Source organism: Octopus bimaculoides, chromosome 4 (assembly GCF_001194135.2).
Source record: "Octopus bimaculoides isolate UCB-OBI-ISO-001 chromosome 4, ASM119413v2, whole genome shotgun sequence".
In the NCBI taxonomy this organism is placed as follows: Eukaryota; Metazoa; Mollusca; class Cephalopoda; order Octopoda; family Octopodidae; genus Octopus; species Octopus bimaculoides.
The window spans coordinates 12,384,290-12,398,033 of NC_068984.1; the positions used below are offsets into that span (position 1 = coordinate 12,384,290).

General features: G+C 37.3%; 1 protein-coding gene across 1 annotated transcript in view; it reads left to right on the top strand.

Moving 5' to 3' along the window:
- LOC106883502 (exportin-T) overlaps window positions 1-13,738 on the top strand; it is a 56,836-nt gene extending 43,098 nt beyond the window's left edge. The window contains exons 15-25 of the mRNA XM_052967618.1: window positions 735-903; window positions 2,034-2,176; window positions 2,837-3,122; window positions 4,524-4,713; window positions 6,081-6,148; window positions 7,205-7,253; window positions 8,467-8,582; window positions 9,854-9,901; window positions 11,253-11,324; window positions 11,461-11,514; window positions 13,017-13,738. Of these exons, the coding sequence (XP_052823578.1) occupies window positions 735-903; window positions 2,034-2,176; window positions 2,837-3,122; window positions 4,524-4,713; window positions 6,081-6,148; window positions 7,205-7,253; window positions 8,467-8,582; window positions 9,854-9,901; window positions 11,253-11,324; window positions 11,461-11,514; window positions 13,017-13,043 (1,222 nt within the window). The 3' untranslated portion in view covers window positions 13,044-13,738. The remainder of the gene's footprint in view (window positions 1-734; window positions 904-2,033; window positions 2,177-2,836; window positions 3,123-4,523; window positions 4,714-6,080; window positions 6,149-7,204; window positions 7,254-8,466; window positions 8,583-9,853; window positions 9,902-11,252; window positions 11,325-11,460; window positions 11,515-13,016) is intronic.
- Window positions 13,739-13,744: the final 6 nt, after the last annotated feature.

The following is a 13,744-nucleotide window of genomic DNA, read 5'->3' on the forward strand; positions in this document are numbered from 1 at the left end:
TCTGTGATTGCCTGGAGGACTATGGTAAATAATAGGGGGCTGAGGACGGAACCTTGGTGGACCCCTACCTCTACCCGGAATTCATTGCTGTACTCATTTCCAACCCTCACCTTACTGGCAGCATCTCTGTACATGGCTCGCACAGCTCTCACTAACCATTCTTCTATCCCAAGTTTCCTCATTGACCACCAGATAAGGGATCGGGGGACCCTGTCAAAGGCTTTCTCCATATCAACGAAAGCCAGGTACAGAGGTTTATCCTTAGCTAGGTATTTCTCCTGCAACTGTCTCACTAGAAATAAGGCATCAGTAGTGCTTTTACCTGGCACGAACCCAAACTGATCTGTAAACATTGGACCTATCTGTTACCACTAACTTTTTCAGCTCATTTGTTTGTTGATGTGGTGCAGCATTACTAACTTAATCGAACTGGAATGTCAAATAGATGAAGCTAGACTGGGTTAAACCAGCCCTTTTTGGATAGAAAAAGTCAAAGGCTTTATGTGTTGAAAGTTATATTTGCACCCTGTCATTTATAACTTTATCTTCTTAGAGTTCCAGTCATCAAAAACAAATTATTTCACATCACTTGAAGTTTCTAAATTATTATGTTCAATAGTTTCAGTAAAGTAATTTCTGTGAAAATAAAAATCCTGATAAATTTCAGAAGTAATTTTTTTTTGTTTTTTTCCAAATATATTTTTATATCCATTTTTTTTTTGTTTCTTTTTTAGAGCTCATCTGCAGGATTATTTGGAACACATTTTAAAGCAAATTACTGATATGCTTGTGTTGCATTCCCCAGAGAATGGCTGCATTCAGCAACTGTTGAGTTGTGATGACCAACTTTTTATTTATGAAACAGTTGGTATACTCATTGTTGCAAGTAATTTCCCACCGGAGGTAGATTCACCTACATTTTATTTGTTTTCTTTGCCTTTTATCTCGAACCCCTACCTTAAAAGATACATGTACGAGAGAACAAAGTCTTGTTAACTACAGGGTGTTCAGAAAGTTTCTCTGCAGTGAATTTTCTTCTCCAAGACATATTTCAAAACGTGTGTAGAAGAGTCAACTTATGTATTGAAAATGAAGGACGACACTTTCAACACCTTTTATAAAGTTATTTAAAGTCTTGTAAAGTCTAATATATTCTTTGGTAGTCTTATGCCATCTTATAAATGTTTATTTCGCTATAAAATACTTACTGTGGAGATTCTTATTGAACACCCTGTATTATCATGTTGTCATTGTAACCTTTCCATTTTATTAATTCAGTTTGTAATAAGTGAACAAAGAAATGATTAAATATAGAACATCAACAGTGCCACATATAAAGCACCCATGTTGGTGCCATGTATAAAGCCTCTGTGCTGGTGTCACATAAACGGCATGTAAAGTGGTTGGCGTTAGGAAGGGGGCATCCAGCCATAAAAACCATGCCAAAACAGACAACTGGATCTTGGTGCAGCTCTCCAACTTACTAGCTCCTGTTAAACTGTCTAACCCATGCCAGCATGGAAAATTGATGTTAAATTATGATGAATGAGATTTTTAATTTCTTTCCAGCTCCATCCAGATTACTCCCTCTTACCACCCTTGTATTATGGAAATAGCCATGTATATATCTTCTGCAACAAGCTGTTTCTGTCCCTTTTTCATGCATTAACCTTTCAACTCCTAGAATAAAACTGCCTCCTTCTCTACTATGCTTTCATTCAATTGAGAAGCGTCTTTAATCTGGGGAATTACATGGTGACATCACTCGCACTGCTGGTGCGATGATAAAAGTGGTTGGAGTTTGGAAGGGCATCTGAGTAAAGAAACTGTCAAAGCAGACAATTAGAGCGTATTGCAGACCTCTGGTTTGACAGATTCTTCCAGCTTGTGGAATACAGATGTTAAATAATGAAACAGAACTGTGGTTGATAAGAAACAGAGCATTCATTGTCCTTCCTTTGTACCTGATTATATTTTATTTAAAAAAAAAAACCCAAAAATTATTATTTAACAAATTATTTTTCTTTTTCTAGCGAAAGCGGATTCTAATACAAAAGCTGTTAGCTCCTATAGTGTCAAAGTTTGAGACGATGCTGGCCAAACTTTGCACAGAAGGGAATGAAGAAAACCAAGAAAATTATGCTTGTTGCATTAATAATGCTATCAGTTTTGCTAGGTAAGGCATTGAACATAATTAAAAAAAAAACAATATGTCACTTATTAGCTATCTCTAACTTTATTGGTTTAGAATGCTTGTAAATTTTACAGACTCTAACACTTAAACTAAATTTATGATAATTGGTTTCGTGTCGTATACATGTCAAACTGTTGAAAATTATTGGTTTTGTGGTTAAAAAGTTTGTTTCACAACCATGTGGCTTTGGTTCCAATTGTAGAACCTTGGGCAAGTGTCTTGTACTATACCACTGGACCAACCATAGCGTTGTGAATGGATTTGGTTGGTAGAAACTGAAAGAAGCCTGTATGTGTGTTTGTGTGAATTTGTATTTTTCTTGCTGTCATTGGTTTGTAAAACAATGACTTCCTGACTCGTTTGCTTTACAGTCCAATATAAAAGCGTGTCTGGGCTGGTTGTTGTTTGATCGGTTGGGAGATTATTGCCTCACTTGGAAACGAGGTGGGTGACAAAAGGAAGGGCATCTGGCCATAAAAACACTGATCCAACAAACCAACAAACTCTTGTCGGAGTCATGCAAGCATAAAAAAAGTAGACATTAAAACAATGATGATGTGTTCAGGGATATAGGTGTGTGGGGGAAGAAGCCTTGTCACTGCCTCACTTTCACCTCGTTTTTTTTTTATTATTATTTTTCAGTCGAATAAGCAAAGGCTTTTCTAACCAGCAAACTATGAAACAGTGTGGTTGTGTGGATGCTTTCACTGAAGCTTTGAAAATCTTTCTACAAGGTTTCAAATGTCCTGTACAGAGACAACTCATACGCTCTGGTGTAAGGCAATACCTACATCGAATGGTGGTTTGTTTGGAGGAAGAAATTTTCCCTTTTATTCCTGTTATTCTTGAAAACCTGCTGCAACAACCTGATGCCAAAGAACTCCATGATTTCATTCCACTAATGACACAACTCATCATGAAGTTCAAAGTAAGTGGTAACTTTAATTAAAACCTAATGACTGGTTAATTACATATTTGTCTGAGCATAATTAGAGATTTAATCTTTCTCATGACTTCTGGGTGCTGTCTGTGTGTTTAAGAAGTTTTCTTCTCAACCATGCTATCTTTGGCTTTAGTCCCACTGCATGGCATCTTGGGCAGGTGTCTTGTACTGTAGTCCAAGGTTAACCAAAACCTTGTGAGTGGGTTCAGTAGATGAGAATAGAAGGAAACATGTTGTGTGTATGTGTGTCCTTGTCTTGATATTGTGTTACTGTCATATAAGCAGTGTTATTCGTTTCCAATCTTCCATGAAAAATCTCTCATGAAAACCTGTCTGGTCATGGAAATATCACTTTGCTTGGAATCAAGTGAGGTTGATGACAGGAAGGGCATCTGGTAGTAAATATGACCCATGGAAAAGTGGCCGTTTGAATGATGATGATTATTTCTGCCTTTTGATTAACTCTTTTAGCTTGAGATTACTCTAACAAATGTAATGCTTATTTATCCAATTAATCATTCATCATCTTGTTGCTTTGAGATTTTGATGATGTGACTATTTTTAGAACGACAGTATAGGCTAGGTGTGAGATGTTGGATCTGGATAGTTTGGACACTATTTGGTCTGCATATAGCCAGTTAAATGCTGAAGGTTTAACCATGCAGGTTTCTTTACTGCTTATTAAAAACAAATGATCAGATAAAGATTGGTGTAGTTAATATGAAGGGGTGCTAAAATAAGTTGGGATTAGTTAATTTGTAGGTGAGGAATAAAAGTATTGGCATTTTGAACTTGTTTAATGCAGATTAACACTTTTCTGCCATAGGTCGTTGCCTGTGCCGCTGGACTGACTCCTGTGCAGGTGGCACGTAAAAAACAACTTGTTGAGCGTGGCCGTTGCCAGTACCGTGTGACTGGCCCTTGTGCTGGTGGCACGTAAAAGCACCCACTACACTCTCGGAGTGGTTGGTGTTGGCAAGGGCATCCAGCTGTAGAAACTCTGCCAGATCAGATTGGAACCTGGTGCAGCCATCTGGTTCGCCAGTCTTCTGTCAAATCATCCAACCCATGCTAGCATGGAAAGCAGACGTTAAACAATGATGATGATGATGATGATTTCTATTGAAATATATTGCCTTTATTTCAATTAATTTTGAACAATAACGAAGAGTTTAGTAAAACAACAATTATCATTATGTTGGTATTTGGTACATAAATTAACAAAATTACAATGGAAAGTTTTTAGATCACTTCAAAACTAAATTTATATCACAGACCCAGTGGCATTCTTAAATGGGTTGGTATGAAAAAGTGTTAAATAATCCTCTTCTTGCTAGTAATATTAATATGATTTGTTATTTACTTAGTATTTTTGATTTATTTCAGAAAACAATTAGTCCATTCCTCAGGGAGATGTTCTGTCCTTTTGTACAAACCATATATAGAGTGTTATCAATTCCTCAAGATGAATACGATCAGGTGACAGCTAACGAGAAGAGATTACTTCAGAAAAGTTATTTCCAGTTTCTGGCTTGTATTGTCAGCAACAATGTTCATGAAGTCATACAAGATCAAGGTAACCATTTTGTTATTCATGTTGTTATTGTTTAACCCCAGGTCAGGGTTGATCAAACACATCTCTAGTTAATTACGAGCATCCCACCTTTGTGATGGTGTCTTGTATTACATTATCCAATACACACTTCTTGTTTTAGATGGGTAAGATTTGAAGGGAATTTGGCCTCTGGTGGATCTAGCAACCAAATGGTTGATTTTGCAGGATTTTAATACAGATCGTAATAGCAGGTGTGGCAAGAAGTTTGCTTCCCAACCACATGGTCTTGGGTTCAGTCCTACTGTGTGGCACCTTGGGCAAGTGTCTTCTACAATAGCCACGGGCTGACCACTTCCTTGTGAGTGAATCTGGTAGACAAATTGAAAGAAATCTGTCATGTATGCGCATGTGTATGTGTGTATATATATATATTGTCAATCCAAACATGAACAAGCAAGAAAAAATAACAATGCGAGGATGTGGAATAAGTACAGTGTTATTGGACGCTCGGGAAAGGAAAGAAAAGAAAGAGGATTTCATGTTTCGAGCAGAGCTCTTCATCAGAAATATAGGAAAAGTCCAAAGAAGGGAAGACGGAGAAAGAAAATTGCCATATATAATATGTAAAATAATCAAATCAAGATCGAAATCATAATGAAAATTGTAGTTGTGGCTGATGCCAGTGTCGCCTGACTGGCAAGCACCATTTGAAAGTGGTCAATGCCAATGCTGTCTGAATGGCTCCTGTACCGGTGGCATATAGAAAGCACCATCCGAATGTGATCAATGCCAGTGCCACTTGACTGGCTCCTATGCCAGTGGCATGTAAAAGCACCCACTACACTCTCGGAGTGGTTGGCATTAGGAAGGGCATCCAGCTGTAGAAACTTTGTCAGATCAGATTGGAGCCTGGTGCAGCCTTCTGGCTTGCCAGTTCTCAGTTAAACCGTCCAACCCATGCTAGCATGGAAAGCGGACGTTAAATGATGATGATGAATCCTTTCTACCATAGGCACAAGACCTGAAATTTCAGGGGAAGGGACTTGTCAATTACATCGACTCAGTGCTTGAATGGTCCTTATTTCATCGACCTTGAACGGATGAAAGGCAAAGTCAACCTTAGTGGAATTTGAACTCTGAATGTAACGGTGAACGAAATGCCGCTAAGTATTTTGTGTGCTAACAATTCTGCCAGCTCGCCACCCTAATAATAATAATAATAATAATAGTGTTTATATATGCATCTAGGAATATAAAAACTACGATTCCCCACTCTTTTAACTCAAATCACTTTATTCATTATGATTTATGTGCAAATGAAGGATTGCTGAATCTGTTGTTAATCTTTGATTGTTGAATTGATTCTGAAACTTTTGTTATTCATACAGAGGCTGCAAACTTCCATCAGGTTTTAATGACCATTGTTGAAGGGGCTTGCAATAATCCTGATCCCCAGGTAAGTACTGTTTGGTAATCTCAAATGTAACTTCCTTCACTTGTTTCAGTCATTGGATAGCAGCCTTGAAGGGGTCTTTTCGTCATCAAACCATCTCCAGTACTGAACCCTTTCATTACCAACCCTGTTGAAACCGCCTCTGGTTATGAGTACAAATGTCTTGTTTTCATAAGTTCTGAATTAAAATCTTCCACCAAACCTTAGCAACAATTTATGTTCCAAACACCAGCTTAATGATAACAAAGTTATTTTACTAAATTCTTCTTTTATATTTAAAATCAATTGAAAGTAACACAGACCTTCTCAAAATAAATACGGTAATGAAAGGGGTCTGATATTTATTCTCTCAGACTCTCTTTGCTTAACTGCAACGTGATGGTGATGCAAACAAACCAAGATACACACTCAAACATATGACAGGCTTCCACAATTTGTGTTTTAGATTCACACACAAGGCATTGGTCAGCCCAACGCTATAGTATTAGGCACTTGCTTAAGATACCAAGCAGTGGGACTGAATACAAAATTACTTGGCTGGGAAGTGAACTTAGCATTAAATTAATAAGCACAGGTATGGCTTAACTGGCTTCTGTGCCAGTGGCACGTAAAAAGTGCCATTTGAGTGTGGGTTTTGCTAGTGCCGCCTGACTGGTTCTGTGCCGGTGGCACGTAAAAAGTACCATTCGAGTGTGGCATGTAAAAAAAAAACCCATTCAAGCATAGTCAATGCCAGTGCTGCCTGACTGGTCCTCATGCCCGTGGCATGTAAAAAGCACCCATTACATTCTCGGAGTGGTTGGTGTTAGGAAGGGCATCCAGCTGTAGAAACATTGGCAGATCAGATTGGTTCCTAGTACAGCCATCTGGCTTGCCAGCCCTTAATCAAACTGTCCAGCCCATGCTAGCATGGAAAGCGGATGTTAAACGACGATGATGACATATATATATGATCATATAAAATATTTGCGCTTACTATTTGATTTCGGTTTTTTATAACATGTTCTTAAAACGTTTTTTGTTTCTGTTATTCATTTTTTTGTTTTTTATATTTTCTAGATTCAAAAAATCTGTTTTGGAATTTTAAAAAGACTGATTGAAGTATGGTGTAAGTATTAGACATTTTCAGTGTTACAGCTTTTATCTTTCACTTTTTTCACTCATTAGATTGTGGCCATGCTGGGGCACTGCCTTGAAGAATTTTTAGTCAAATGAATTGACCCCAGTTTTTTTTTTTTAAGCCTGGCACTTATTCTGTCAGTCTCTTTTACTGAACTGCTAAGTTAGGGGATGTAAACACATCAACAGTTATCAAGTGGTGGTGGTGGTGGTGGTGGTGGTAGTGGACACACACACACTCACACATATATATACACACATACAATGGGTTTCTTTCAGTTTCTGCCAATCAGATGCTCTCACAAGGCTTTGGTTGGCCCAAGACTATAGTAGAAGATAAATTGCCCAATGTGTGTTACACAGTGGGACTGAACCTAAGACCATGTGGTTGGGAAGCAAGCATGGTAACACTTGTGAATAAAAATTTGGTTGACACATAGTGATCTGAAAGTTTCTTGCTATTGTCCACCGATAGAGATGGGTGCCAGCAGCATCCTTAAAGGATAACCATTTTATTGGTACAAGCAATGATCTAGTGTAATGAAAGGTGGCACTTGTTTGGAGAATATTATTAGAATAAGTAAGGTTGAGTAACTATCATGAAAAGGATGAAGGAAAATATTACAATTTAAGTCTTTTTTTCATAAAGGGTTATTGGCGTTAGGAAGGGCATCCAACTGTAGAAAACCATGTCAAATCAGACTGGAGTCTGGTGCAGCCTCCCAGCTTACCAGCCCTGGTCAAACTCTCTAACCCATGCCAGCATGGACAACGGATGTTAAATGATGATGTTGGTCTTTGTAAATCATCATGTCTGACTTCCACACTGGCATGGGTTGGGTAGTTTGGCAGGAGCCAGGTAAACTGGGGAGTTACACCAGCTTCAGTTTTCTGCTTTGGTATGGTTTCTACAGCTTGGATGCTTTTCCTAGCACCAACCACTTTTCTGTGTACTCTGGTTGCTTTTTATGTGGCACCAACACTGGTGCTTTTTACATGGCACTGTTTAAAACACTTGGTAGGTAATCCAGGTGATTGCAAGTTTGTACTAAACGAGTTACTAAGTGGAATGTTGAAAATTGGTGGGTTGCAGTTGAAAAGAAATTTGGAAATCATAAAAATATATTTAAGGATTTGTAAAGTAGTTTTCAAAAATTTGTTTTGAAGAGGACTTCATTAATAGACTTTATTCTGTTTTGCAGGTGGTGAGAACGGACTGGTTGGATTTGAGGAATTTGTTTATCAAAGTGTTGTACCTGCTTGTATCTTAACTCCTATGAAACCAGCCTTTGATTTAAATGATGCTCAAACTGTTATTGTAAGTTGCAATTTGATTGATTTTTATTTATCGTTTTTTAAAAATATTTTTAAATGTATTTTATTCAACTTCCTTCCCTCACCCATCCTGGGTCTTCTATTGTTGCTGTCTCTCTGTCTTTTTGGGTTTTCTCTTGGATGACATTATAGAATAGTAGGGACTTTTTAGTCTTATGAGATGCAAAGCAACTTCACTAGTGCCACAGTGATCATTAATCACTAAGGTGATTGACAAATGAGTGGCAGAAATAATGAGGGGTCAAAGGGAGTCTTTTAGTTTTGTCAAACAAAAGACATGTCTAGTGCTGGCTGCCACAATACAATGCATCCAGTCCACTCTATAAAGTAGTTGGTGACAGGAAAGGCATCCAGCTGTAGAAATCCAGCCAAAAAGGAAATGTATGACCATGACATGGTTCTTCAACCTGTTTAGGAAGGTGGTGACTAATGACCTGTCCAGTCCGTACCAGCACAGAAAGCAGGCATGAAATGCTGATTATTGGCACGTTAAAAAAACACCATTTGTGTGTGGCCGTTGCCAGTACTGCCGGACTGGCCCTCATGCCGGTGGCAAGAATCCTGAAGTCTCTGCTTTCTTAATATAATCATACAATGGAGACCTCTGTGGAGTTGTCTTCCCTACTTGTTGAAATAATTAAAATATTACTGGTTGACTAATTTTTTTTCCTCCTTGCATAATTATTCTAAATGAGGATTTTAACGTTCCCTGCATAAACTGGATCAATCATTAACTTTAAAAAACCCCAACTTTCTATATAGGCTTGCTTTAAGATTTTTAGGGATTAGAAAGCTGTCAAACATTTTTAAAAAATCGGAGAGTATTGTAGTTTGCTTGAAGTATTGTGTATTGTTTGTAAAGAATAAAAAGTTTTGAATGGTGCAACAATGCACTATAATACAAAAAATGGACTATATACCTGTTGTAATTTAGTTAACCATAGTCCGATGATATTTCGGAATACAATTCCTTCTTCAGATATTCTTAGTGCATTGTTGTACCATTCAAAACTTTTTATTCTTTTTTAAAAATTGTTTTAGATTTTCAAAACTAGCTGGTATCCTTTCTGAAGAAAATGGTTATTAATGAACATGTGGTTGTTTTAGTAATTTGAGCAATGAATTTATATAAAGCTAGGTTGAATCTATCGGTCTCTTTTTTGTTGACAAATACGTATACGTTTTTTGTATTTTATATATTGAACTTCCCATTTGGTTTCAGAATGTATATCTTTGATATATTCTTTGTTCCAGGCTTTGGGAGAGAGTGCACAATGTTTGAAATGTATTCTTGATAAAAGGGTAAGTTTTACAAATAGTAATGTTCAGAAAGAAAAATGAAGTCCTGTTTCTAGACATGTTTGTTAAAATATTGACTTAACTCTTTTGATACCAAACTGCTTGAGTCACCCCCTGCTGTATGATGCCAACTTCCCTGTTTTAAGATGAACTAAATTAAAATCTTCCATTGAGATTTCATATCAATTATATTCCAAACACCAGCTTAATAATAACGGTTATGTACTAAATTCTTCATTATTTTTTAAATTGATTGCAACAAAGGCAGTGTATTTTAAGAGCAATATGATAACAAAAGGGTCGGTGCCATGTAAAAGGCACTTAGTACATTCTCTGGAGTGGTTGGTGTTAGGAAGGGCATCCATCTGTAGAATCCAAGCCAAAACAGACTATGGAACCTGATGTGGCCCTTGGCCATGCCAGTTCCTGTCAAGCCGTCCAACCCATACCAGCATGGAAAACAGACGTTAAATGTTGATTATGATAATATATCCCTGAGATATAATTACAGACAGTCATTAAATCTTAGAACTTTCTCTTTGTTTATCATCATAACTGATTTTATTCAGTTACTTCTCCTGGTTGTCTTTTATCCATCCTGTAACTTTTTGGAAATATAGTTATTAAATCAACAAAGCTACTTAGATCCAGCCATGGCTTTGTAGTTAAGCTCGCTTGGTAACCACATGGTTTGGGGTTCTTTCTGACATTAGATGATGATTGTTATATTCTATTCAAATATAAATTGTGTTATTTCAGTTATAATGTTATTTTTTATCGGAGGCAATCTGGCTGATGCTGGTGTTGCATACCTGTCATGTACAAAGCACCTTTTGAGCGTTGGGCCTTGCAAAGGTATCTGGAACCCATGCTGGCAGCACATAAAAAGCACTTGTTGAGCGTCGAACCTCATGGAAGCAGTGTGTCTTATGCCAGTGTTGCATAACTGGCATCTGTGCTGGTGCCACGTAAAAAGCGCCTCTCAAGTGTTGGGCCTCATGGAGGCAATGACATGACCGAGACCTTTGGCAATATGCTGTCGTGCTTGAGAAGACCCATCAAACCAAGTGAAATTACAATCATGGTGGATACTGGGCGTCATGCAACTGGCACCTGTGCTGGTGACACGTAAAAGCACCCATTACACTCTTGGAGTGGTTAGCGTTAGGAAGGGCTTCCAGCCGTAGAAACCATGTCAAATCAGACTGGAGTCTGGTGCAGCCCCTTAGCTTGTCAGCCCAGGTCAAACTGTCCGACCCATGCCAGCATGGACAGTGAATGTTAAATGATGATGATGATGAAAGCTGATATTTTTGTTATTTTACTATTTTAATTTTTTTTTTACCATCCTCAGGGTGATGAAGTCATTAACTATTTACAAAATGAATATTTTCCAAAACTTCAACTTTCCCCAGATCTGACACAAGTAAGTATCTGGACTGTTTCAGTTTTATACGTTGTTAATCGATGAGTTTTTATTTTGTTTCCATGATTTTCAAGTTTGTGATCTGAAGGCTGCAAATTAACTGACTTTATTTATTGGATGAATTTTCTTCTTTCAGCAATTCTGCCAGGCCTATGTGATGGACATAAAATCTTTTAAACATTTTTTAAAGGTCAGTACTCTCATCAGATCTCCACGGTAGTCTCTTCATTATGTTAACTCTTTATAAGCCTTACAATATTTACATTTGACGGATATTTGTCCTCATCTTGTTTGTTGTTAACATGTTTCAGCTGATATACTCTCCAGCCTTCTTCAGGTGTCTTGGGGAAATTTCGAACCTGGGTTCTCATTCCTAAGGTATTTTTCGATATTATTATTATTATTATTATTGTTCAGGTCACTGCTTGGAATCGAACTCAGAATCTTGGGATTAGTAGCCCATGCTCTTAACCACTATGCCACATGCCCATGGGCATATAATAATATAATAATATCAAAAAATACCTTAGGAATGAGAACCCAGGTTCGAAATTTCCCCAAGATACCTGATGAAGGCTGGAGGGTATATCAGCTGAAACATTGTGTTAACAACAAACAAGATGAGGACAAATATCCGTCATATGTAAATAATATACATAATTTCACATCTTTTAAATATAGAACTGTATCTTTATAACCTTATTAGGGGGTAGCTTTTATAAAAACCTAATAACTGGGTTAATTACATAACTGTTCAAGTATGATAATGTATTTAATCTTTCTAAGGACTTCCTGTTACTTTGTTATTAACTTCTAGTATTGTTATAATTATTTCCAAAGTTATCCCTCATATGACTAGCTTTACTGTAATTGTAAAAAGATTACCACCATTTATCATTTAACATCCGTTTTCCATGCAGGTATGGGTTGCATGGCTTGAAAGGAGCTGGCATGTTGGAGAGTTACACTAAGCTCAGTTGTCTGCTTTGGCATGGCTTTTATGGCTGGATGCCCCCTTCATAATGCCAGCCACTTTACAGAGTGTATTGTGTGCACCAACATTGGATGCCCTTCCTAAATCCAACCACTTTACAGTGTACTGAATGCTTATAAAATTTTTTTTCCATGCTACTGGTCTTGTAGGTTGTGAAGCACTTACAAGAAAAGAGAAAACTCCACTTCTTTGATTGAGTAGGAATATATCTCAGAGAAGTGTAGAAAGACTAAAGTATAATAAGGAATATTTAGAGGGGCTAGATAACCTGCATTATATAAAGGTGGGTCGGAATAATTAAAGAAGGTAAAGTGGTGATGATGAGACGACTGAACTCCCAAGGTATTCATCATCATCATCATCATCATCATTTAACGTCCGTTTTCCATGCTGGCATGGGTTGGACGGTTTGACTGAATATCTTCGAGAACTACATCAAGGGTGCACGTGTCTGTGGAGTGCTCAGCCACTTACACGTTAATTTCACGAGCAGGCCGTTCTGTTGATTGGATCAACTGGAACCCTCGTCGTCGTAAGTGACGGAATACCAACAACCTGTTCTAGCATAGATTATAAATTCTTCAGTTATTGTTGTATTTAATGATTTGTTTAAATTCTCTTTCTTATGTGTATTGCAGTGTTTCCCTTATTTATTATTATTATTATTATTATTATTATTTTTTCTTTTTCACTTTCAGACTTTCTTCTCATCTCTAAAGTCTTGACAACAGTGGCACTGTAACAGTCAGCAGTATTCTGTTCGGCACAAGCTGATGTGGCAGTTTGAAACTTCAGCTGCAGGCTAGACAAGTTTGTGAACCTGGTAGAGGTGTCCTCAATGCTTGGTAGCGTGCCCTGTATCCTGTGCTGTTAGATGGTTGGTTAACCAACAAGCTTCCTGAGCCCTGCTCCTCCATGCTAGTGCAAGCTACAGTGATGTCTACAAGTTGACTAGCATCAATCACTACTCTTGTCACATGCTGCTTCTTTTATATTATTTATTTGTTTTATTTATTGTATTGTATTTTTAATAATTTTTTAAAGCTTTATTTATTTATTTGTTTTTTTTTGGGGTTTTTTTTTTTTTGCTTCTTGCGAAATTGTGAGAGATTTTTAAAGTTTTAAAGAAATCTTTTATGAGATTTGAAAAGATTTATTAAAAACCAGAAGGGTCGGTTGAGAAAACATTAAACCACTTTAAAAACTTCCTTTTTAATAGGGAACATTACTAGTCCTTCCTTAATTAAGAAACAGACTTAATGAGGGACCTTTTCAGTACTTTTTGCTTTGTTCTTTTCATGTAGGTTGGGTGGGAATCTATTTTAGAGGAATATAGGGCCCCAAATGATGAGGGATCTACAATTAGCAGAGAATCACTCTTTTATTTCAGAATGGTAAATGCAAATCAAAAATAGTTTTTTTTCTT